The sequence below is a fragment of the Neomonachus schauinslandi genome, chromosome 6, assembly GCF_002201575.2.
Source record: "Neomonachus schauinslandi chromosome 6, ASM220157v2, whole genome shotgun sequence".
NCBI classification, from domain to species: domain Eukaryota; kingdom Metazoa; phylum Chordata; class Mammalia; order Carnivora; family Phocidae; genus Neomonachus; species Neomonachus schauinslandi.
This window is the reverse complement of record NC_058408.1, coordinates 145071756-145097562: the sequence shown is the minus strand read 5'-3', so window position 1 is coordinate 145097562 and position 25807 is coordinate 145071756. Positions and strand designations below refer to the sequence as shown.

General features: G+C 51.1%; 1 protein-coding gene across 7 annotated transcripts in view; it reads right to left on the bottom strand.

Annotated features, from left to right (window-relative positions):
• The window catches only part of LOC110592778 (transforming acidic coiled-coil-containing protein 2), a 162569-nt gene that overhangs the window by 27359 nt on the left and 109403 nt on the right, over window positions 1-25807 (bottom strand). For 6 of the 7 annotated variants that reach the window (XM_044916172.1, XM_044916170.1, XM_044916171.1 and 3 more), the window contains 4 exons: window positions 19063-19199; window positions 11377-12688; window positions 7338-7398; window positions 6000-6198 (listed from right to left, as the gene is read on the bottom strand). In XM_044916172.1, coding sequence (XP_044772107.1) covers window positions 6000-6198; window positions 7338-7398; window positions 11377-11771 — 655 coding nt within the window. In that variant the 5' untranslated portion in view covers window positions 11772-12688; window positions 19063-19199. Of the gene's footprint in view, window positions 1-5999; window positions 6199-7337; window positions 7399-9807; window positions 9844-11376; window positions 12689-19062; window positions 19200-25807 lie in introns of all 7 variants that reach the window. The other variant, XM_044916175.1, reaches the window with a different exon arrangement.

Sequence of the window (25807 nt, the reverse complement as noted above, 5' to 3'; positions counted from 1 at the left end):
TGGATGCGGTGGTGAACAAAACCAGGAACAAAATCCTCAAGGAAGCCACACCCACAGCCACCAGATGGTTCTTTCCTACTTGAGAAGGAAACCAAGAGGTCACAAGTGACCCACTCAGAAAGCAGCTCTACAAGAGCGTACGTGGCAATCCCTAATGCCTGCATTCTTTTAAACATAACATGGAAATAGCCGTTCTGCTTTAAAGCACCTCTATTTCTGCATGCCGCTTAAACAATGATTCCGTAATATGAGCTTTAAGATGACACATCTCCTGGAAGACTGTCCCCAAACCGGCAAGTGTGCGGGGCCATACGAGTGTGGCTGTATGAACTCAAGCACTGAAAACACGTGGACAACTCTTCAGGAGTCTCTGAATCTCCCTGGTGAAGCCAATGCCTCCTTCCAGCGGGCTTGGCCTGCCCAGGGGTTCGAAGACGGTTTTGTGCATTAGCGGCCACAAAGACCCCATGCGTCCCTCAGGCCTCCGCCCTTATTTGTGCGTCACCCGGGAAGAGCAGAGACTGACGCCAACCCCACACGACTGGGCTGCAGTTTAGCGTGTGGGGCTGGAATGGGCATCCTTTCTTAGGACGTACAGGTATTTGTTTATGAAGACTTCCTGTCTTCCTCATCTTGTAAAGGAGAGGTAAGGTAGGGATGGTGAAGGACAAGGCGATTTCTAGAGCCACCTCCAGATCTCTCACTTTCCAGATGTAGGACCTCGGGACTATTATTTTATTGTCCTATTAAAGACTGTTTTAAGTTGAGAAGAGAACAGTGCATCTGTTGCCTCCTTCTCCAAGGTTATCATTATTAGCACCAAGGCATTCTTTAACCCTAAATTATTTAACGGAAACCCTTCAGCACACCCACAATGGCATAGAGCAGCCAGGATGCACCAAACAGGCTAAGAGCCACCACAGAGATATTTCCAGGGACTGAGGCCCTGGGTCCCCGCCCAGCTCTGGTGACCAGCGCGGCTCGATCAAGCATCCTGCCTGGAACCTTAGCTGGTCCCCTGGCAGCTGATCAGGGTGAGTTTCAGGTCACCTAGCTCACTTATCTGCCTTCTTTCCCACCTGCCGATGGGGTCTCCCTTCCCACTGCCCGGTGCCCCCCATCCCGCCCTTCAGAGGCAGCAGATGACAGTACAACAGTTGGGGATTATCTGACCCCCTGCCCTGTGGAATGTATGCATCATAGCATGTGGTTACAGGAGACCCGCACTCTACACAGGAGCTTCAATCCCTGGTGATGCCGGGAGGTGTTCCTTCAGCACATGGCCTGAAACTGCCAATCGTACCCATTTGGGGTTCTCATGTATAATTTACAAAATGGCCCAGGGGCACCTGGGGGGCTCAGTCGGTTAAGTGTCTGCCTTCGGCTCAGGTCATGAGCCCAGGGTCCTGGGATCGAGCCCCACGTTGGGCCTCTCTGCTTCTCCCTCTCCCTCTGCCCCTCCCCCCCGACCCACTCATGCTCTCTCTCTCAAATAAACGAATAAGATCTTTAAAAAAAAAAAAAAAAAGGCCTGGAAAAGATGTGAAGAAAAATAAATCCTCTTCTTATCATCAATATCATCTCCTGTGCTTTGAGCGAACATCTTCCTGAACGTTGTTTTCAAAATTTCACTCATCTGCTTTCAATGCTAAGCCTCAAAGGGTGGTGGGCTTGGAGGGGGAGCCATGTCCGGCTTCGGCTGTGGCCACACGCAGTCGGGGGGCTGGGAAGGGTGATGCCATTTACACCATGTGGCCCAACACCTTTACCTCCAAGAGAAGAGGCCTCTTGCTAAGGCATGTGCTGCCTCACACTGTAGAGGCCCAAAGGTTTTTGGGGTTTTTTTAAGATTTTATTCATTTATTTGACAGAGAGAGAGGGAGAGAGCACAAGCAGGGGAACGGCAGGGAGAGGGAGAAGCAGGCTCCCCGCTGAGCAGGGAGCCCAATGCGGGGCTCGATCCCAGGACCCCGGGATCATGACCTGAGCTGAAGGCAGACGCTTAACAACTGAGCCACCCAGGCGCCCCCCGAAGGTATTTTTAATGGGTCCTGTCATCTTTGAGGGCTGCTTCCGGTAATCATTTCATGCTGGTCAACACACCGTGAGAGGGCCCGGTGGCTGTTCTCGGAATCCGACTGCCAGAGCTTGGCTGGGAACTGGGCAGAAGCTGGAGGATGCAGTTGAGTCCAGATGGTCATGCCCAGGTCGGGGGGACCAACTCCCTGACTTCCCCTGCCTACTGACTAACCTGTACAATGCAGCTCAAAGTGTCTACATTTTGCAAAAAGGTTAATGATGTCATGTAAGAGCCCTACCACGTGCTATACAAACCTAAGGGATTGTGACCAGGTATATTATAACTGCTCATGGCTAGTATTTCTGGAACTTTTAACATAAGCGATGAGAGAAGAGACCTTTTGTTAGGGGACAAGGACACTGTTCCCAACGTCCTTACTGTCACTCTTCTGAATGTCTGTAGCGTGACAGCAATCGTGTCCACCACAGAAGAAGTTAGGTTCCTGACGGGGACACCTTCCCCACAGTTGGAAGCGGGAAGGTGGGGGTGGATGTCACTGCAGGTTAGGGAGACAGGGTTGCTGGGTGACCCTCAAAGGCCCACCCAGACTCGTGAATCTAAAACAGTGCTCTCCTTGGGTCTCTTGGACTCGACCTGGGAGAGGCTTTGGAGGCTCCTAATCTTTGCATCCCTACGGACCACACGGACTAGGTTTTTTTCCCACTACGTTTCCAAAGATTGCACCAGAAGAGGCCATTTACTAAGCAAGTGTTCGAAGAAAAACATTTATAATTGCCAATCTGACTTTTTATTTATTTTTTAAAGATTTTATTTATTTATTTGAGAGAGAGAGAATGAGAGAGAGAAAGCACATGAGAGGGGGGAGGGTTAGAGGGAGAAGCAAACTCCCCGCGGAGGAGGGAGCCTGATGCGGGACTCGATCCCGGGACTCCAGGATCACGACCTGAGCCGAAGGCAGTCGCTTAACCAACTGAGCCACCCAGGCGCCCTGCCAATCTGACTTTTTAAATCAGTGGGAGATGATCATTGTCGCCACCGTGAGCTGATATCATTACTGCCCAGACACGTCATTTTAATTTGCTGGGCATCTTTCTAAACTAGTTCCATCCAGGTTTCTCAGACTATTCAGACAGCACATGAAGCTCCTGTGGACCCAGGTAGGGAAGCACCGCTGAGTTCAACACCCTCTTTCTAGAGACGACGAGAGGAAGCCTACAGGATGCTCACGTACAGGAGCATGGTGGGTAAGAGCAGGATGCTTCAGAGTCAGGCAGCCCTGATCTACGGGGGCTAGCCCCACATCGCTCAGCAAGTCATAACGGCGCAAAGCCTGTGCTTTCCTGCTCCTAGGTGAGGAGGAGCAGAAATCCACTCTCTAGAACTGAGAGAACGAAATGAAACCACGTGTACGAGAGCCTCAGTGGGGCTCAGAGTGTGCGCCAGTGACAGCTCGTAACTACTGTCACTTAGAGAATTGGCCTTGTAGTAAATACCTGGTCAGGGGCTCATTATTTCTAACCCCAAATCTCATTCCCTGTGATCTGTGACTTCCCTGTAATAAAGCTTCAATCACGGCCATAGCTCTGGCCAGATTCTTTCTGTTGATGACATCAGCACCCCAGGGGCGTGTCTGGACTTGACCTCAGTAAGTTAACAGGAAGGACGATCCGAAAGGGGGGCTGGGCATCCAGTTTCTACATCCACCTGCTGGAGGGAAGCAGGCTGTATTACAAAGGTGAATGCAGGGTCGGCACCTCCTGAAACTCTAACTGTCCCTTATACGTACAGATGACAGATTTCCGATTGCCCGCCAGTTGTAATTTTAGTCAGGATTTCCCAAATCTTCCCGATTATTTTCTAAGGAGGCAGGTTTCATAGAGCTTTGTTTCAAATGTCCAGATTTACCTCTTTGTTGAATTTTTGCAGAAAATAAGCAATGATCAAATATGTCCCTGAGCTAGTGAGGTGTCGGTTTTGGTTCCACGTCAAAGATGAACAAACATGCTAGCATGGATTGGGACACCTACTGGCTTAACAGGTACTATTAGGATTTTTATATTTTCTATTAAAAATGCATGTATTGGGGGGCGCCTGGGTGGCTCAGATGGTTGAGCGTCTGCCTTCGGCTCAGGTCATGATCTCAGGGTCCTGGGATGGAGTCCCGCATCGGGCTCCCTGCTCCTTGGGAGCCTGCTTCTCCCTCTGCCTTTCTCTCTCGCTCTGTCTCTCATGAATAAAAAAAAAAAAAATGCATGTATTGGGGTGCGGGGATGGCTAAGTCAGCTAGGCGTCTGCCTTTGGCTCAGGTAACGATTCCAGGGTCATGGGATGGAGCCCCGCATCGGGCTCCCTGCTCAGCGGGGAGCCTGCCTCTCCATCACCCTCTGTCTGCCGCTTCCCCTGCTTGTGCACTCGCTGTCAAATAAAAATCTTTAAAAAAAAATGCACGTCATCATCATTACAGCATTAAGTGACCTCAGAACGGCCCGGACCAAACGTGGGAGACAGGGCATGGGGCACTACAGAGGCAGCCAAGGGGGGGGGCACGCACGAGGCAAAGTGGTTCCATCCAGTGGGGCTCGTGGCCCAGGTATGTGTGCAGAGGAAAGGCCTGAAGAGGGTCGGAGGCCAGGTCCCAGGGCGCCCAGGGTCAGGCTGCAGTGACATGGTCACTATCAAGCCTCCCAAACCCCAATCTGAGGGCCAACCAGACAGCCTACCAAAAGGCTCTGTTCCGCAGAACACACAATGCCAAAACACCCAAGTACACATAACTTAGAGGGTCTTTCCATCTTCAAAGCGTAGAGGAGTAGTGTGGTAAGAGGGTACGCATCCAACCCCCCCCCCAACACACGAAATGGACCTCACTCATGTCGTTCAGAGACTTGATGGGCACAAAGCAAGCTGCCGAATGGCCAGGTCACGGAAGAGCGTGCAGAGCAAACAATCCAAGCTACCCAAACTACTCGCTCTGGGTGATACCACCGCCAGCCCGGAGGGAGCCAGAGGCTGCTTAATGGAGGTGGTGGTTCCTTAGCAGCAGACAAGGAGTACAGGTAAGATTTTCACATGTGACGGCCCTCATATTGATTTCTACGCATATTTTTTTTGAATGCTTGGATATTAAGATCTTGGAGACTGAGAACCATCACAACAGTCCCGAGTGCTGGAGGGAAGCTCACAGAGGGGCAGGAGCAAGAAAGAGCACCATCAGACCAGGAGATGGTTTCAGGCCTCAGCAGCTTTCCTGACGAGAAAGGAACGTGTGGGAGCCAAAACAAAGATTTCAGAAAAATCAGTGTTCATGGAATAAGCAGTTTACCAAAAAAAAAAAAAAAATCTTGATTCACCAATCATGTTGTGTTGACTTAAGATAGATGAGTTTTTCAAGCCAAAGGATCAGGCAGAAAGCTGAAAGCGAAAATATGTGTAGGAGGAAGGAAGATCTTGATGAGAAAAGCAACATGCCTGGGGGCCTGTTCAGGAAAAAGGTCCTCTCATTGGCAAGCCTGGAGTGAACCGTCTGGTCTGGGGGCTTGAGTGGAAGGCGTGGCCCCACTGAGGAATGTCCTGTGGGGATGATGCACAGTGGTGGCCCCGGGAGACCCCAGGCCTGGGCAGGGTTTGACCCACACTGAGCATTTGGCTTGAATGGTGCTGCTTGCAGCTGGGTGTGTGTTTCAAAATCACCCAGGCCCGTAAGCCACAGAGAGTGAGCTCAGGATGGGAATCGGGAGGAGCGGGCGGGGGGCCCTGAGCTGACTGGCTCTCAGCTGACATCTCGGGGTTGGGGTATAGCTGGGTTCAAGCCTTAGGCTGTCTTAAAATGCAGCCTTAGCTTGGAGTGCCCGGATGGCAAAGCAACCTGGCTTGGAAGTTTCTTTCCTGACCTTGTGCTCCCCAGGGGCAGTGATCTCCAAGGCAGGGTGGGGGTCTGGCTGGCCACCAAGGTGCTTACCCTCCGTGGGTGAGTTGAATTTGGTGTCATTGACGAAGGTGGACAGGTCCGAGGGCTGCGGGTAGTCCTGTTTGTCAGCCTCCAGATCCACCGTCACACACGTCCACTTCTGGTTGGTGACGGCAAGCTTCTCCTCATCGGTGGCGTGGACCACCGCAGAGATGACCGGCGTTTCTGGTGTCACCGCTGGCGTGGGGTCCTGGGAGCAAAAGAGAAGCAGTCTCTCCTCTCACACGGTCTCTGCGTCCCCAACGGCAACCGCCCACCTGAGTCTGGGGCCCCTCTGACCAGGGCAGGTCCCTATCCAGCTCCTCAGCAGGTCCTCGGACTCTGCTCAAAACGGTCCCAAGGAGGCAAATTCCTTCCTCTCTGAATTCGTGAATTTCCTTTCCTGATGGCTTGTTATTGGGGGGGGGGGGGGCGGTGAGCGGGGGTTTAAAAAAAAAAAAAATCCGGATTTTGTGTCCGGCTTATTGGAGACATTCCTGCTCATTCACTTTAAGAAAAAATAAGGAAATTTACTTATTGGCACTTTTATTACTGCAACTACTGTGTTATGTCCACACAGTGCTTCAGGGCCTGTGAACCGATCTCATCAATATCGCCTGTCGATCTGCATGCCTGTCCCTGGAGGATTTGCACAGAGGGGGAGCAGCTGAGTAGGGCAGGGGTGGGGGGGGTGCCCAGAAGTGTTAGAGCAGAGCTGGGACTGGGTCACCAGACCCCTCTCCCGGGGCGGGGTGCCTTTCTGTGCAGCCCAGCCCGACTACGGTCTGCTGGCTGGGGCATCGCTGGCTCAGATGGGAGCCTGGCATACACGCCCGAGGCCAACCCTCCTTGGTCTGTCATGGTGTAGATCTCATAAAGGAACTAGTTAGAGGGGAAAGGGCCCAAACCTCACTTCTTAGGGCGTGATTTCCTTTCTCTCCCCACTTGGATTTTGGTTACATAATCCAGTGCTCTTGACATTCAGTTCTTTCTCACTATATATTCATTTACCTCCAAGGACTTTCTCAGTTTAGTATTCATAGAAGTTCTCAGCAGGTGAACTGGCCAGAATGGATCAGCATGATTCCCACAGAACCCACACAACACTTCTGCTGAACATCTATCTTTCTACTCTGGGGACACACTCTGATCTCTCCCAAAGGGAAGGGATCAAAACGATGTCTGGCAAACAGCAAGGGAGCCCCCACGTAGGAGGCAAAAAAGGATGCCGGAAACGTGCCCGTGATGAGCAGAAAAGACAGCTCTGGTTGACTAGCAGGGAATCAAAGCACATGGGCTTTAGCTGCTTGGGTGAGTGATAAAATCATACATTTCAAGGGAACACTGTACCTGAGAGGGTGGATCAGAGAGAGGAGACCGTTTTGGAGACCTTTTCACCCTGAATGTGTCACTGGAAATAAAATGGAAAATGTGAACACAACAAACAGTGGTACAGAACAGTCCAGAGCTACACAGAGCCGACCGAAGCCACAGCCTCCGGCCTCCGCAGCAGCTAAGAGTCGTCCACGCCGACGATTCATCCCAACTTAACAACAGATATTTTCGCTACCCCTGAGGGAAAGAATCCTCAAGCTGGAAATCTTTTAAAGAGATGCCATTTTGGAGAGCTGGCCCAGAAAATGCAGCTAAATTTAGCCAGAGGTTCTTATTTTAAAAAGCAGATTTTGGTGAGATTCATGTATCCAGATTCATCCAAAAATGCCTGAACCAAGTGAGGTGTGGGGCAGGGACCTAGATTCCCGACACCGATGAACAGGATCCCATTTACGGACTGGCAGGACGACACAGCACATAACGAACCACGGCCAGAGCCGTGCAGAAACACGAAGGACCATTCTGGGTCTTCGGGGAGAATCCCTTCCCACTCACTGGAACTCGGAGCATAAAGGATTCCTGCACCTCGGCACTTCTGGGTGAGATTCCAACCAGAGGCAGGGCCAGGGTGAGAGGATTCTTTTTTAAATTGTAGTGAAGTACACATAACATACAATTTACCATCTTCAACACTCCAACTTCGGTAGCTTCAAGTCCTTTCACATTGTACAAGCAATCTCCAGCACTCTTTCCAGGATGAGATGATTTCTCTACTGTCTATTCCTAACCACGGTTAATGACTCTTTTCTCCCTTCCTTTCTCCTTCATGTAAATAGTTAGGGGCAGGGGCAGGTCACTCGAGGCAAAGGAAACATCAGATCAGACTTGCGAAGGGGTCAATGAAGGAAAGCATTTTTAGCAAACACGGTTCCACTGAGTCACTGAGTGGTCAGGGGCTCATTTCCCAGGCAAAATGGAGGCCTCCCCACCTGCAGCCTGGTCCCTGGTCTCGGGCCCCTCTGTGGTACAGTCCTGCCCCCAGCAAAGCAATGGCATTTTTGGGGTGGGGGTTGTCCCCTGACCTTAGATCCCATGGAATGGAGCAGGAATGGAGACATTCCTGCTCATTCACTTTAAGAAAAAAATAAGGAAATTTACTTACTGGCACTTTTTTTTTTTTTTAAAGATTTTATTCATTTATTTGAGAGAGAGAATGAGATAGAGAGCATGAGAGGGGGGAGGGTCAGAGAGAGAGGCAGACTCCCTGCTGAGCAGGGAGCCCGACGTGGGACTCGATCCCGGGACTCCAGGATCATGACCTGAGCCGAAGGCAGTCACTTAACCAACTGAGCCACCCAGGCGCCCTACTTATTGGCACTTTTATTACTGCAACTACCTTTCCCTGCTCTAAACGTTAACTGGATGGACAGAGCAATTTGGCACTCAAGTTCCTTCCTTGTGTTCTCTTCAATAGAACGCTTCAACAATGGCATTCAGTCATGAAAAACCACTAGAAATGGTCATCTGCAGCATTTATAGCATTTGCCATACGAGCAGTGCAGTCCCAGCCTGAAGCATATATTTATCCATGCATATAAATATATAACTGTGTAGTTGAGAGTTGCTAAATGGCTCTAAAAAACTAAAGAAATCCCTTGGGCAGAAGCAAGCCTGAGAGACTCAACCCTATCCCGGGGGGCTGCTGGACGCCTGGGACCAGGCCAGCTTCCCTTGTAAGGACAGGGAGGCAGGGAGGGTACCTGTCCTGGGGCCCCTGGGAGCTGCCCACAATGTCCCTCCCACGGTGGCAAAACAGCATAGAAAAGAGGTGGTTTGCTCGGGTTCCACCGTCACCCGGCAGGGTGACCCTCAGATGGCACGCCGATCGATACCCGGCCTGGTCCCATGAGACCAAGGACCAGGCCCAGAGCAGGCCGGCGAGGGCTCTCACAGCTGTGTGCTCCACTCCGAGCCGACCTGGCATTTTAGTGGGTCTCAATTAGCCCCACGATCTCCACTTCATATGTGAGCATGAATCAGCGACCTCGGGCCACTGCCTGTGGTCGGCCGGAGGGTTATTTCGTCGTGAAGCCACAGGGCTTTGAAAGCAATCGCTCACTAGTCCAGCTGGAAATGAAAGAATGGAATGAGAGCTTTAAAAAAAAAAAAATGTATGGGTTTCAGATGAAGACATTTAATATGCAAGGGGGAAAAAAAAACCAGTTCCATTCCTGACAAGCAGGCAGATGTTGGATAATCACATTTTCACAGCCAAGCAGTTTTCACTTACGCTAATCACTCTGAAACAGGAACATAACCTCTGCTACTGGGGAGCCCCCTGCCCACCCCCACCATCCCCAGGCCTGAGGCAGAAATACGTAAGCAGCCGCCATGGAGAGGAGATGGAGAGGGCTTGAAAGCAAACAGAAAAGCAGGGGAAAAAAAGCACAGGTAGAATGAGGCAGATTCCATTAAATTTACTTACAACAGAGAACACACAGACATCACATCTTCAACCATCCTAAGACAAGAAGACAAGAAAAAAGAGAGACAGACAGAAGGAACTGACAAAAAAGATCAATCTGCAGACGACTGGTTTTCAGTGGGTTGGGGTACAGGAGCCATCCACCGTGGGTTCTGCTGCCGAGCGTGGCCAACGGCCCAGCTTTCTGAGGGGCTGTCGGAGAGCACCTTCCTCTCTTGGTTCCAATTACCCTGTAAGGTGCTGGTGCCCAAAGACCTTTGTCACACCAGTGTAGGATTCCAAGTCTTCTGCACTAGAGGTGAGACCCAGAGATGGGCTGGCTTCCCTGACCTGTTAGTTAGCTCTGTAACCAAGCTACCCGTGGGTGGGGAAGGAGGAGATGCGTGGTGGCTACAAGCTGGCTCTCATTCCAAAAATGAGAGACCGTGGCTTTGTTGTCTGGGCATCTCAGACTTCTGTTCAAGGCTTTAAAAAAAGCTCCCAACACAGCTTCGACAGAGTATCTAGGAAGGGCCTGGTTGGGGAGCTGATCTCAAAAGTCTTGGGATCCACGACTAATGTCTGTTTAGAGAACCTGCTCTCAGGAAGCCCCAGGTTCTTCTCAAATGTTAACTCTGCGGGGAGCCCCGAATGGAAGGTAAAAAGGTCACCCTGTCTCAGTTCGTACCAGGCAGAGTCTGGTGGTCTCTCCGGCCGAGTTGGCGCCAGAAGCCTGGTCTCTGGGGCCTTGCAACTACTGACCGTACTTCCCAGGAGGGCAGGAGAAAGGCTCTAAGCACCATCCCCACTATGCTGGGACCCACAGCCTGAGCAGGGACCCGCAGCCACCCAGGTGACAGCTGGGTCTGGGGACTGACTCCAGAGACATGACACGGAGTACTGAAGGGTACTCTACTTGGCAAGTGTCTATGGCCAGCAGAACCGATCATGAATGGCCTCCTGGGGACTGTCTTCTCATTGACCTCTTCTGGACCTACAGGGCCTTGGAGTCTTTTCTGCAAAAGATGGTTAGAAAAAGGAATGAAGACACACGAGGTGCTTCTCATGGGTGGGCTGCAGTGCAGGGAGGAGGGTCCAGGCCAGACCTCTCGCTCCTGGGCCATTAAAGGCCAGACACAAATCCTATAAATTCTTAACAATATTTTAAGGGTAGATCTCCTAGCTGGTAGGCCACCCCAAGAAGCAATTCCCATGCTAACCAGGGAAAAGGCTAAGTCACCAAAGGGAGGCTGACCAGGTCTCTACTGGATGGTTCCCTCTCCATGGGCTCTCCCACACTCCCCTGGAGTCAAATGTCAGGACTTCAGCTAAAAGTAATGTGTTAAACCACTGTCATAATAAGGCAAAGGATCAAGGACTCTAGACCCAAAGGGGTAGGTGGCTGGGAAATGCCACCACTGTGGGAGCAGAGAGGAAGGGAGACAGGTACCGTGCTGCAAACCTGGTGGCGTTATGGTGCATGGGGGGGGAAGGGCTAGGGCAGCCACGTCCATCCAGACACATGACCCAGGATCACAGCCAACGCACAGCCCCACCTCTGATCTTACCACCTTGCACCCCTGAACTTACGTCTTTAGGGGCGTCTTCTTCTTCTTGGCGGGCTTGTTCAGCCCATCCCCGTCCACTCCATTGGCTTCGATGGCACCGGCTGGGATCTCAAAGGAGGCTGGGGATTTAGAAGGCGAGCTGGGGGTTTTAGAGGATGTCTTAAAAGGGTCAATGGATTCATCACAGGCGTCTGGGTCAAAGTTGTAGGACTGTTGGGGCAGTGTGGGAGACTCTTGCATTTTTGAGGTGGAAGAAAAAGGGTTAAAATTGGGGTCATCCCACTTGTCAATATCAAAGGTGTAGGTACCTTTAGCAATAGGGATGTCATTGGGTTCATCGGGGGATCTGGTAGGTGAGGCAGGAGTGTTGTCGAGTTTCTCGGGTGTTTTTTTCATCTTTGGCCTCCTTAGGGGCATTTTGGCAACCGGCTTTTTGCCTAGCTTTTTGGTAGGAGGGGGGTTTTCCTGCGGGGTGTCCCAACTACCCTTGTCCTCAGAATAGTCAAACTCCAGCCTCACCGAGAGCCCTTTGACTGGGGAGTCCTCCTGCCCCCCACTATCTGATGGAGTCACCTCCACCGCCTCCGGAGCCGTGGCAAGAGGCAACGCTTTCCTTCCAACCGGAGGTGAGTTCTGCACTCTGCCACTTCCAGAAGCTGGGGGGATGGCCCCTTCGGCACCGTCGGAGTCCAGAGGGCAGGCGGCCTTGGGCACAGCAGTGGGTTCCAGGGGCGTCTCCTCCAAGAGGGCTGGTACAGAACCTTCCGTCTTGGCCAATTCCGGTTTTGTCTCGAATGCTCGATTCTCCTCACTGGGGACAGGATTCTCTTCCACTGGCTCTTGTTGTGTCTCTTTCACCAGGGGGGTTTCAGCAGGTTTCTTAGTGGTCTGCTTCTTTTTTAAGGAAGGTGGCCTTGGTTTTTTAGTTCGCTTAAGGGTACTGGAAGCACTGCTTGAACCTGTGCTGCACACATCTGGGCCCAGGGCCACGGCCTCGGGGTTGCCTGAGCAAGAAGCCCCGTCAAAGTCACTAGCTTGCAGGCTGAGAGAGCGGGACAGCGTGGACTTGGAGATGGGCACGGAATCCGTGGATTTCCTCCGCGTGCTCACTTTGCATTCCTGACTCTTAGAGTCTGAGCAGCGGGGCTCCAAGGTCTGGAAATCATCCACCAGCTCGATGCTGTCAAAGTCTAAGTTGTAAGTCCCACTGCTGGCTATAGGCTTGTCTTCATCGAAGACGGCGGAGAAGGAGCGTGATGGGGGGCGGAAGGGGCTCCCTTCCACCGAGCTGCTGCGTGGGCCATCGGGGACAGAGGCCGGCTCAGAACCGCAGCCTGAGGAAGAGGAGGCAAAGCAGTCACTGAAGGACACAGGACACGGGAGCATTTCTCCTCTCGTGCCAGACTGCCACCCTCTAAGCGGAGCCCCCAGCCCCCTCCCCCGGGTCCCCACTGGGCGGGCGCAGTGCTTGGGTACAAAGCCTGCTCTCACCCATCACCGGCTCCAGACCCTGGATAGGCTTACCCTCCGGTTCCTCATCTGTAAAACGGGAGTGAGGAGGGCTGTTTAGGGAAGAGCTCAAACCATTCAGTCATTCAAAAAAACCTTTACCGAATTCCCAGTCGGGACCAGGCACCATTCTGGGGGTTGGGGATTCAACAACGAACAAAACAGACCAAAGCCTTGCCCTCCTGGAAGTTACATTCTTCAGGGAGAAGACAGTTCAGAAACAAAGAAGCATAATGTACAGACTGCCCAATGGTAATAAGCACTATGGAGAAAAATGGAGCCACGGACATTGCAATTTTAAAATAAAGTAGTTGGCAAAGCCCTCCAAGGAGGAAACACTTAAGCAAAGATCAGAAACAAGGTAAAGGCGTGAATCAGGAGGCTATCTGGCTGGGGGGGGCCCATCACAGGCAAAAGGAACAGCAAGTGCAAAGGCCCTGGGGTAGAAGCATGCCTGGTGTGTTAAAGAAATAACAGAGGCCAGTGGAACTAAAGCAAGGGAGAAGAAGACAGCCATTACCATCATCGAGCCTGTTCTTGACCACTCGGAGCTTGTTGTGAGGAACAATGGGGAGACTTTCCGTGGAGGCCCCCAGGCCACTGCAGGAGGACTGAGCATTCCCTGCCTGCCACCTGTCCCTATGCCAGGCGTCCCTGTAATCTCTCCCTCCAACTCTGCTGCCACGCTCCTCTTCTTGACCTTTCCTCTGGTCCATTCCCTCTCCTCTCTTTGCTGTTCTTCTTCCCAACCTCCCCACCCCCACAGCCACTGCCAGCCACAGAGGCTGCTCCTTATTTTAAAACACACTGTGCATGTTCCATATGTTGGCCACGAGATGCTCCACCACCTCATGACCCCACCGCTCCATGGGGATCTGGCCAGCCTGGCCTTGGCTTGGCTACCTCGGGCTCTGCCTGCACCAGCTGGTGCCTTTCATGCATTTGTGGGTTCACAGCTGTCCTGGGCAGTCAGCACGCCAGAAAACTAACCACATGTCACTGGACAAAGGAGGGCAAACGTTGCAAAGAGGTCTGCAGAAGAAGGGACTGGAGAGTTGGCACAGGTATGGCCCGGGACAGTGCTCCCGAAGTTGTGTTTCACTGATGGGGGTTATGCCCCCAACATCCACCCCATGCCAGGCTGGGACAGAGCCGAGATAAAACAGTTCAGTTAACTTTGAATTTCAGATCATTGAAAAAGGGTTTTCGTATAAATATGTCTTGGTAATGCCTCGTTTATCTGGGATTCAGATTTAACTGGATCTCTTTAAACCTATATTTTCATTTGCTGAATCTGGCAGCCCTACCCTTCATCCCAACAAGTGGACGTGGTTTGGGAAATGCTCGGCTAAACCTGAACTGACCTCTTGCTGGATATCTTCTCAGAGCAATTCATGCTCACCACCGCAAATGCCCGGGGGGTGAGTATTTGTGCGCTGCTTCCTGACTTTGCTCACAAGCAGGTATTTCTCTTGGAGCACCTGGCAGAGAACCCCCGCCCAGGAGATGACAACGCAAGCGAAGTCCAAGCCTCCTGAGTTCAGGAACGGGTCTGACTCATCTTTGTTCTCCCTGGACTGGTCACACTTTCTCTTGCAGGCTCAATAAGCACCTCTAGAATCGAAGACACCTTCTGGAAGCAGCTCTATTCATGGTTCTACACCTTCCTGTCTCTCCTGCACCCAGCGCCCCCCAGGCCCTATTTGCAGCAAATATCCTGGAAGAGGGGGGCACTTCCTTAAAGCCTCACAGCTCTTCCCACAAAGTGATTCCTTCCTCCCCTCAAAAAACACTCCAGCTTCCTTCCCGTCTCAAAAGAAGAAGTCTCCTTCCTGCTTCTTTTTAAAACCAACTCCCTCTCTACTTCCTCCAGGGCCTGGCACCCTCAAGCACCCCATCCTCCTGCCCGGACACACAGCACAGAGGACTGAGAAGGACCAGAGGACCCAGGGGAACAGGGGCTTTTAGGGGGGCCTTGCAGGAGAGAGAAAGAGCCTCAGCCCACCCCACTGTTTCCAAAGCAAGGCTCACAACTGCCAGTCTCCTCTCTTAGGCTGCCCCTGGGCTTCTGAGACTCTTCAGATTGTTAGTAGTTCCCCGGACTCATGCAACATGCAACCATCTGCTCACCATCTGACCCAGAACAAAAGCTCCCTACCTGCTTAACACCCTTTCCTCTTCAGAGCTGACATTCCTGAATTAACTCATCATAGACCAGGAAACCTAATCTTGCTGCAGCGTGTCTCGGTCTTGGCACTGGGGCCATATCGGGATGGTGACTGGTTTGTGGTGGGGGGCTGTGCTGTTCACTGTAGGATGCTAGGCAGCATCTTCGGCCTCTACCCACTAGATACCATTGGCACCCCAACCCCAGTTGTGACAACTGAACATGTTTTAGGGGCACCTCGGTGGCTCAGTCGGTTAAGCATCTGCCTTCGGCTCAGGTCATGGTCTAAGAGTCCCGGGATCACGCCCCGCGGCGGGCTCCCTGCCCAGCGGGGAGTCTGCTTCTCCCTTGCCCCCTGCCCTTCCCGCCCTTCTTGTGCTCTCTCTCAAATAAATAAATAAAATCTTTTTAAAAAATGTTTCTAAAAATTGCCAAATGTCCCCTTGAGGGGCACCATTGTCCCTGGCTGAGAACCCACTGTCCCACTATCTGGTCATTAAGCAGGTCATTAAGCAGGCCGGGAGGGCCTGAGTCAATCTGAAGACTGGGGCCACGAACTACCATGTGGAACCCTACCAGGACCTCAGCAAAGGCCACACTTCCCATGGGGCAGAGAGGAAAGGTCTAGAGCATGCAGTGCATGGTGTCTCCAGTCACCTCCAAGGCCCCGACGTGGGCCTTCCTGGGCACCTTCCCAGCTAGCCAGCTAAGAAAACTGGCTTCACCCCAGGGGAAAGCAATGGCCCTGGAAGGAAGGCCACCATCGAAGGAGCCCACCTCAGGTACCACGAAACCAGGTTCACAGGTTCCCTGACCACCTGCTTGCACCTGACAATTGCGGTGTCCATCCTCTGCCTCGGGGTACTTAAATGCACCAGCTCACTACAGCTGCAGAGAGCAGCCTGGTTTCCCAATGGAAGGGAGTCAAGAGGCCTGGGTTCCAATCCCACAGCCCCTCATGTGCTACGAGACGGGGGGCGAGGTCTGGAAGCTGCACATCTCACTGGGGAGGCAGGTGATGCCATCTGACTTGTAGCGATGCTGTAAGCATGGGGGATGATTCTCGGCTGAGTTGGAGACGACACTCACGAAGAACCCAGCGCAGGCCTGGCACACAGTGGACGCTTACGTGGGAGCTACTATTCAATGATGCAACATGTCCTTCCATCCCTCATCGGCCAGTTCTGAGCTCTGGGAACATGGCCACCATACAGCAGCCCCACACTGCCATCTCAGAACCGGGGAAGCTCAGAAAGGGAAGCAGGCTCTCGGAGGACCGGCAGGCTGCCCTCTTCATGTTACGGGTAAGAGAGAATCGGGCTCAGACAAGCTGCATCCTGGCCTGGACCGGCCCAGACGAAGGGCGCCCCCCATCCTCCTGTCCCATGGGGCACAACCATGCTGGCAGGACACAAGGTGAGGTGACCGACTGGTTGTTTTCTACAGTGTGGGTTTCCAGGGGAGCAAATCATGTCTTTATTCACAGCCAAAGGTCTAGTCTGTTCTATTACGTGGCTCTTTCGGCATCTTTAGCAATATCCCGGGCACTCTGCAGAAGAGAACCAAACAATAGATATTCCCCCGAGCCCTTTCTTGCCTGTGCTTCCCGGAAGGAACCTTTCTTTCCCTCTAGCTACCTCTGAAGGCAGGCACACCCACCTGCTCAAGCCTCTGCTGTGCCCCATGCTGTCTACAGAATGGACAGGCAGACTTTTATAACAAGGGCTGCGAAGCCAATGGATCTTTGTACAGCCCAAGCCCGGGGGGGCTTTAAGCAGTCACGATCCCAACCGTAGGACTCCTTATTGTGTGAGCCACGTATATTTAGCTTCACTGGAGTTTTCCAAGAAGGAGAAGGACAAAGTCCGTGTTCAAAGACTCCAACTGATGTAATCAAAAGTTCTGTGGGGCTGTGACTCGTGGTGATCACCAGCTCCAACCCCTTCCAGGTGGGGGTTACCTTCTAATCCCCTGCAATGCTCATTCTTTCTGAAGCTGCCCTCTAAGAAAGAGGCGGGAGCTGTGCATGTGTTTGTTTTTAAGAATGGAGACTGTTCTTTGCTTTGTTGAAAAGCAAGTCAGGCAGAAGGAACAAGGACAGGCCACAGAAAAGAACAGAAGCAGCAAACCATCCCCAGACGCCATCAGGATGCGTGGCTGGAAATCCCAGAAGGCGCACATCGGCTCACAGCAATGGCCCCTCCCTGTTTATTCCTTGGTGAGGGGGGATGGACCGTACAGTGTGATACACCATCATTTTCTTCTCAATTCTTTCCCCAAGAGTCCCACACATCTGTGGGCATGAACTTGTACCAACAAAAAAAGGATAGTTTATTTCCAATCACATGTTTGATCTAGGGATTACAATCTATTTGTCATTCACTTTCCATTAAACCTAAAGGTGATTTTTTTTACAGTATTATAGGAAATGAATTTTTATATTCTTCATAATATGAAAAAAAATGGGAACGCTAAAAAATGGGAACGCTAAAAACCTTCTGGCTCCTTCTCTGCTTTAAAATCAAATAAACTGCAACAGTTCCTCTTTCAGGGCCCCAGCCCCTAGACTAGTGATGTACAATCAGGTGCTACTAGCAGATGAGCTGTCAGAGATGAGAAAATATGAAAACTGCCTTTGTCAGACACCAGCAAATACATCTGCCCCCCCCAAAATGGTCCTAACCTTTTCCCCCAGGATCGGGGAGCCTATGTGCTTAGGACTCAGCCCCGGAGTGTCTACCCTTTCTAAAAGAACAGCCCGGTTGAACCCAGGGCAGGGAGAAAGAATTCTACCCATTTCTTTGTAAAACCAACATCCAGGTCAAAATGTCATTTGACTTTACAGTTCACCTGGCTTCTGGCCGGGGCAAGAGTATGAATGGAGGCCCAGCCATCAACTTGCTCCTTCTCCTCCCACCCCAGCTCCATCCCTTACCTGGGGTGGCCTTGAGCACAGGTGTGTGGACACCCCACCTGTAGGTCCCAGACCCACCCTTGGTTCCTCCTTGGCTGAGAGGTATAAACATGGGTACAGTCAGTCCTGGGAAGATGGGCCATGAGAAAGGGACCAGGTAGGCCCAGGAAGTGGCTGTCCCCAGGTATCCAGAGTGTGGTCTAGGAGGAGATTGGCCCTACAGCCTCAGCACAGAGAGAGGACTGTGGCTGGAGGAAAGCCAGAGTGGGGCCCTCTAAAATAAACGGCCCAAGGCAGGAAGGTAGTCCAGGTCTAAGGGCAGTACCACCTGGCCCCCTGACCAGTCTGCTGGGCCATTTCTGGCAGTCCCCATCTCCTTCCAGGGCTCATGTTAAACTTTCACACTGGAGGTGGTCCCACCCCTGCTGGTGTAACTGAAGGATGCACGCACAAAACACTAGCCAGGTGGGCAGGCTGGGGAATGAGATCTGTCCCATCCCCTCCCACCTCCAGCAATCACCTCTGAAAGATTTGGAAAGATCTGTGTTTTCAGTCACACTAGGGAAGAAAGGAGGCAGGAAAGTGATATGAAATCAGGTAACTTGAGGTTAATGAGGAATAAAAGAACCATCCATGCATGGGTTTGGCTATCTATGGCTTTCTCTTCTTTCCCATTTACTGCATATCTCCATCCCCAAGCCCAGGGGGGCTATGGTCTTTAATAAAAATGCAGATTCATGTGGGCTGTCTAGCACCAGTGTTCTTATGGGAGCCAAGGGCCACATGTTAGAATCCAAGATAGAATCCCAAATAGAAACCTCCCAGATCCACTTGTCCCCTCAAACCCAATTCTGGATGCCAAGTAAAAGGCACCCAGAGCTAAACGAGGGGTTTCCCCACAGGCCTCCCCTAAACACCTTCAAAGCAGACAGAATAATCCACTATATCTGCTCACTCTTAGTCTTCACTCACAAAACAGCCCTGAGCAGAGAGGCCCCAGCAGCTGGGGAGTGTCTAAGGATCTCTAGCAACAGCCCCCTGGAGCGGGTGCCCCCTCCAGCTGCCCCAGCCCAGAGCTGCTCCCAAGCTTCCCTGGGGGAGCACCTGACCTTGGTTACCTGGTTCTTCCAGGGGAGGCTGTGCGCTGATCTCAGGTTCTGGAGTGACTTCGGGGGGCGGCGGGGGTGGGGCAGGGGGAGCTTTGACAGGAGTTGTCGACTCGGGGGTCTCAAATGCTTCTTCAGAGTCAGAACTCCTGATGGAGAGAGGGGGAGAGAAGCACAGGGTTAGGCAGGGGTCCGGGCTGAGTCTGCTCCAAGGAGCCAGGGGCCAGTGCTGCTGAGACTGTGTGGCCCTCTGACCCCTGCCCAGGACCGCTAGAACCAGGCTTGTTGCCCAACTGAGCTGTTCGAGGACAGATGTAAGGAAAGTCATTTCTCAGCATGATTCCCAAGAGGGAATCTCATTATCACCAGCTTTGTTCCCAAATGACATAAGCTTTGAACTTAGCCCTATGAGAAATACATATTTCTGGCCTCAGGGACAAATACAAACACAGGGGAATCTTTTGAACAACTCTGGCACCAATTCGGTCAAACTGATATTCCCAAGAATACATTTCGATGCCATGGTTCCAACACATCATAGGATCCCCAGTCCGTGAAACCAAATCAGCATGTGGCCTCTCCCCATCCATCATTCTCTCCCACTGCCCTTCCTTCCCGGAGCTTCTCATAACTTATTATAGATTCATTGACCTCCTAATTGTGTTAATTATCTTTCTCATCTACTGAGCTTCAAGGCTATGAGGGCAGCTGGCCTTATTTATTACAGCATCTCTGAGCCTAAGCCAAGAGGCAGTGAATAAACATCTGTTGAATGAATGAGTGAATGAGTGAATGAATGAATGAATGAAAGCAAGCTGGCAAGCCAGCTCTCTGGAGGATGTGCCAGACCAAGACATAAAACACAGCCTGCTAATCTCAGTGATATGATAATAACCACTGCCACTCGGCAGGAAGGTCTGCTCCCAGGGAAGATTCTTCATCCAGAGAACTGGGCCAAAATTCCACCCAGAGGACACCCCACCCAGAAATAAGGGGGAGGCTGCCTACAAACTAAAGCCTTGCCCTGGGCTCCAGAAAACCCAGAGCAGACAGCCCTTCTCCGTCACCCTGCTTCTACTGGGGGTTCAATTTTAAGCCAGAAAGAAGGAGACCTCCCCAAATCATGGAGCCAGGCCTGTGTCCTGGGGCCGCGGGGCAGCCCCCCCCCCCCCCCCCCCTCAAGATGCCCAGTGGTGCACGGTCCTGGACCAGCCTCACTCCAAGGATGCCAGAGCAGCATCACCTGGGCTGATTCCCAACTCAAGATATTGTACAGAGACTAAAAGGTCACTTACTAATTTACCACAAGCAAGGTCATTATCAAGAGAGTGGATATTTAGGGACTGCTGCTAGCACGAGGGGCCCAGCAGGCAAATCTGGGTAAAGACGTGTAATCAGAGGGTGACGAGCCAGGTGAGTGTGGAGCATGAAACGCTCCCACTGCTGAGCTCCTGCAAGGTGTCAAAGGACTCGTGACCTCCACAGAGGGCAGCCTCTTCTAAAGACTATCTGCTAGCCGGCGGAGAGGACCAGGAACCGAGCCAATCTCTCCACCATCAGCCAGCACAGAGAAAAGGAGCCATTTGGTGAGTTCCTCTTCAGAAAAATCTACACATTGATGTTTTTACAACTTGTTAGTGACTCATTTTATCAGTGCCAAAGACCCCACCCCCAAGAATCCTGGCTCCAGCAACCAGCCCCAAAGCCTTCCAGAGACCCAAGGAGATGAACAGAAACACTGGAGTTGCTTTTGATGGGATCCAATGAGCTGAAGCTTGCACACTATCAAATTTCACGAGGAAAGACTTAACCTCCACACAGAGGACAGGGGCCAGGCTGACTTTTTGCAAACACACATTAATATGAAAGGCCTTCGCTTTTGTCCAGGGGAAGGGAAGAGACACACTTGGACAACAACAGATCAAGGTACCTGAATTTTGCAGGGTCCTTTTACCGGCACGAAAAACACGAGGAAGTTACACAAGGGAGTATCAAAGAGAAAAAAGAGTTTGAATCACCCTGGTGGGCCCCAGATGTCACCCTGCCCCAGCACTGCACGCGTCAGGGGCAACACTGACAAGAAGCATGGAGCCAACTTGCCTCTTTCCAGGGTTTCCTTGAAGGGCCATCAGACTGGAGTCTCCACTGCTGGTCACCGTGGTCCACATCCACTGGGCCCATTCCACCAGGGGCCACATCCGCCAGGAGGCAAAAGCCATCTCTGCTGAAGGATAGCCTCTGTCCCCTAAAGCCCCACCCCTGATTCCCTTGCCGTATCTCTGGGATCTAAATCTGTCCAAGATGTCAGGAAGGAGTTAGCCACACTGCCGGCCACGGATGCTGTGAGCTTCTCCAGCGTGGAGTGAGAGGCTGTGTGCTCCTCCCGTGGCTTCTGCAACCCTGGGCCCTGGCGATGTGAGGCTTTAGAGCACAAAGAACCCCTGCTCTTTCCCAACAGCACAAGCGAGCGACAGGGAGGGCCGGATGCTCTTGGGTCCGAGCTGCTGAATTCCAATGAGGTCTCTCCCCTGCCGCAGCTGCCCGGCCGGCGCACCTGCTCAGAAGGGGCCACCATTCACACCACTGCCCTGTGTGGGAGGGAGAGGGCACATCAAGCCCCTTTGTGGTTCCTTGCCCGTTTACCATGAACTGTTTCTGCATCAAAACACGACGGGCGACCGTGGACCACAAGAATGGCATTCACTTCCGGTGATGCCTGCGCTGTGTTCACATTTCCGCTCCCTCTCCCAGGAGCAGAGAGCAAGTTAATTAGAGGAGGCGGATGGCAGCTTTTTTAATTAGCTCTTTTTCCCCTGTTCAGTTTCCCAGAGGGCTCAGAAACATTTCCAAGAGCAGGAATTTCTGCAGTCCACCCACAAAGAGCCTGTACATAAAAATAAAGCAGCACTTTGGAGTCCCAATGCATAAAAGCAGTTCCCCCTTGGCTGTTTGATTTTTTTTTTTCTACTAGAAAAAAACCAAAGTACAATAAATGATTCTGTTAAGGCCCCCCACACACTTTCAAAATGAAAGAAAAGGAAATTAATTTGCTGCAAAGATGCATCAGAAAGAATGTGCCACTCTAGTCTGCTAAAACATCTCTAAGTTAGAGGAAAATGCATTTACTGGGATATGCGTACGCTATGTTCACTAGATAAGTAAATATGCAAATGCATGCAAATAAAATGAGATAGATGTCTTTCCCTAGTGCAGAAAGATAGTTCGTAATGACCAGACATGAAATATGGGGACTTTAATTCCCAGCATGAAAAGCTTTATAACCGTTATCATATGCTGAACTTTCTGTTATGTGTCAGGCACTGGGCGAGGTCTATTTGTACATTTCTCTATCATCTTCAAAAACAGCCCGCTTGCTAGAGAGCAGGCCCACTTTACAGACGGCATAACTAAGGCTTAGAGAAGCAAATTACTTTGCCCTTGACCATCTAGTGAGCAAGCAATGGAAGATGGGCTCAAATCCAGAACTGCCTGCCTATAAAATCTGTGCTCTCTTCATTGTATCGGTGGTTTCCAAACATTTTCGACAGCAGAACTCTTCTTCCCAATGAATCCTCCACAGGGAGAAAAGCAGTATTTCATTTATTTTATAAGCTCAATTCATAAGATAGTCTAATGATAAAGTCTATCATTGGGAACAATAAAGCCATCTTGACAAACCTGAAAATTTGACACCAGGGGTTGGGGATGCCAATCACAGCATCATATCTGCTAATTGCTCCCCGGTTACACATGACCAGGCAGAGTCCTGAGGCAGACTGATGAGTGATTGCAAGCAGCACCTGTTTTTTAATAGCTTGTCCTATGATCACAGGATATTCTTGCATTAAGGCAGACAGGGCTGAGGAGCTACCTAGCAGAACAAAACCAAATTCATCTATCAGCACAAGGCAATATGCTGACGGTATCCAATCCCATGCACAGTGGTGTGCACAGACGGGAAAGATACAAACATGTAACCCCAAGGACAGAGAGACTGTGCTGGCCACCCAAACCTACCAAGCTCCCCAGGTGTGTGTTAGCAAAGTTTCAGAGTATTTTTTCAAATCTTTTCTCAGATTTCAGAGAATCTCTATATAGTTCTGAGGTCCCACCGAGCACACAATGAAGAACTCAGTCCCCCCACAGATGACACACTGTGTTAAAACAGAGCACTTTATGGAAACTGTCCCCAAAGCAAGCCAGCTGGCAAAATGTAGAGCCCTAGGGCCTGTTGCCCTATCTTTTTGTTTTACTTTCAATATTTTCAGGTTTTACTTCTATGAACTATAACAACAAAATCGTATAAGATCAGCACCCACACACAAATACATTAATGTAATATAAGTTAGCATAATATATGATAGTGTAATATAATGTAATCACACATACACATGTATATACACAAAAGTATGTGTGAATGTGTACATGTTTAAATAAAACATGGGTATCTCTCTCTTTTTTTAAAGTTTATTTATTTATAATCTCCACACCCAAGGTAGGGTTCAAACTCATGACCCCAACATCAAGAGGCATACTGGCTCTATTGACTGAGCCAGCCGGGTGCCCCAAAACATGGGTATCTCTTACTAAAGAGGTGCTTAATGTTGTTTTTCAGCTTATCATTAAACAGTTACAGTTTGCTCAAGTTTTATGGGAGACAATTCAAGGGCTTGGGAAAAGAAATCTCAAACACCATAGATGGAATCCACCAACCCTGAAGATAGAAGAAAATGTCCTATTCCAACACACTTGTCACGTCCTTTTAAACCGGCAAGGAAACTGAGGCCAGGAGGGCTGCGGTGACTTCGCAAGGTAACTGGCCCATTCTGGCCTCAGCTGGACCTTCCAGGGCACCAGCCCGCTTTCACTGAACGCTGCCTCCAAATAAGAGCCCTGCCCCCACTTCCTAACTGCAGTGCCCCACCACCTGGAAATCTAAAGGGACCTATACTTAAATGCTATCTGATTATCAAGAAATAGTTCATTCTTCTTCTTCTTCTTTTTTTTTTTAAGATTTTATCTATTTATTTTAGAGCAAGGGAGAAAGAGAGCAGCAGGAGTTGGGGGAGGGGCAGAGGGGAGGGAGAGGAAGACTCCGTGCTGAGCGTGGAGCCCCTTGTGGGGCCTGATCCCACGACCCCCAGATCATGACCCAAGCGGAAACCAAGAGTCAGACACTCAACCCACTGAGCCACCCAGACGCCCCAAGAAATAGTTCATTCTTAAGCATTGCTAAAGGGAAGTTATCTATCTAGAAAGTTATCTATTTCTACAGCAATTTCTCAGACTGCTAGTGAAAGTGAGCCTGGGGATAGAGGTTTTGCAAGACCGACCCACCAAGAGTGAAAGGTACTCAGGAGACCCACTTCCAGTGACATAAGCCCCACCCTCTCAGGTACTCCTGGAGGGCCCCCCTGAGCAAGAGGTGCAAGTGTCCCTCCGGCCTCCCTCCCTCTGAGACCAAACCCAGGAAGAGGTCATCGTGCTGGCCCAGAGCCCTGCGTCGGGAGGAGGCTCACATCCTCCAAGCCAAAAGACCACCTGCCATCCCTAAAGAGAAGGAGACCTTCTAGAAACAAAACGGAGCTCTCGGCAGATCAGACCGGCTCCTTCATCTCCACATCTATGGGTTTGATGGATGTGTACTTGAGAGGGTATTTTTGAAACTGCCTTGCACTAAATTCTATTCATCAAAATATTCCACTTTCGACAGCCTTGTCAAGAAATGCTGTCTCTGTCGCAACATGTGTGCATACTCTCGCACGCCCACCCACACACGCTTCCCTCTTGCCTAAAACAACTTGACCAGACTGCTAATTTTTTCGGGCTGACTGAAAAGCATCCTTCACTGTCATGTGCCCATCGTGCAGATAGAAAAGGAATCCATTCTGCAAGATCCCTCCTCGACATTTAGGTCAAGGGAGAACATTATTTCAACACGACCAAGCGCTAAGACCCTTCCTGGACTGTCAGGTGACCCTGAGAGTCCCTGTGTCCTCCAGGATACACTTCTGTTCACAGGCAGCCCAGCAGAACAGGCATCCCACACAGTGTGTAGGCTCCAGATTCCCCTTCATTCCCCGAGGAGGCCACGGTCTGGTGCTGCCTTCCACGAACACAGAGCTAGCTCTGGCGAGACAGGTTGCTAGAGTTTTCCAGGCTGACACTCAGGGAAAAAAATCAAAGCAGATGACAGCACCCTTATCCCAAGATTCCCAGCACCTAGCATCTGTCGGGTTTCTGAGGCAGGTCCCATTTTCAGATTCAAGTAGCTAGCACTCAGTGGCTACCGTGAGATGCCATTAGGGCTCAGGGGGTACGGGCAATCGACACACAGGCCACTTCTAGGTTAGGGGCACCCCTAGTGAGGGAAGTGGGGTGGGGAAGGCATAAGAGCACACATAAACAAGCAACCCATCCAGATCCAATGGAATAGCGGAGACAGAATCCCACCCCCTCAAAGCAATGATTGTCTACCGTAGAATTCCTTCCAGCCATGTCACTCACTGTACCTGGGTGAACATAGGCAAGTCACTTGACCACCCGGGCCCTTGGATTGTTTGTCCAATAAGCGGAAAAAATAACTGTAAGGATAATCCCTTCCCCTTATTACTGCAGCTCTGATTCTGCCCTTGGCCTCCAGCCCTTAGAAATTTGGGGGAATTTGCTAGCAAGCTAAGTCTTCTTTTTTATTTAGTCACAGCTACTGATTTGGGCATGAAGGGGAATCTGGAGCCTACACACTGTGTGGGATGCC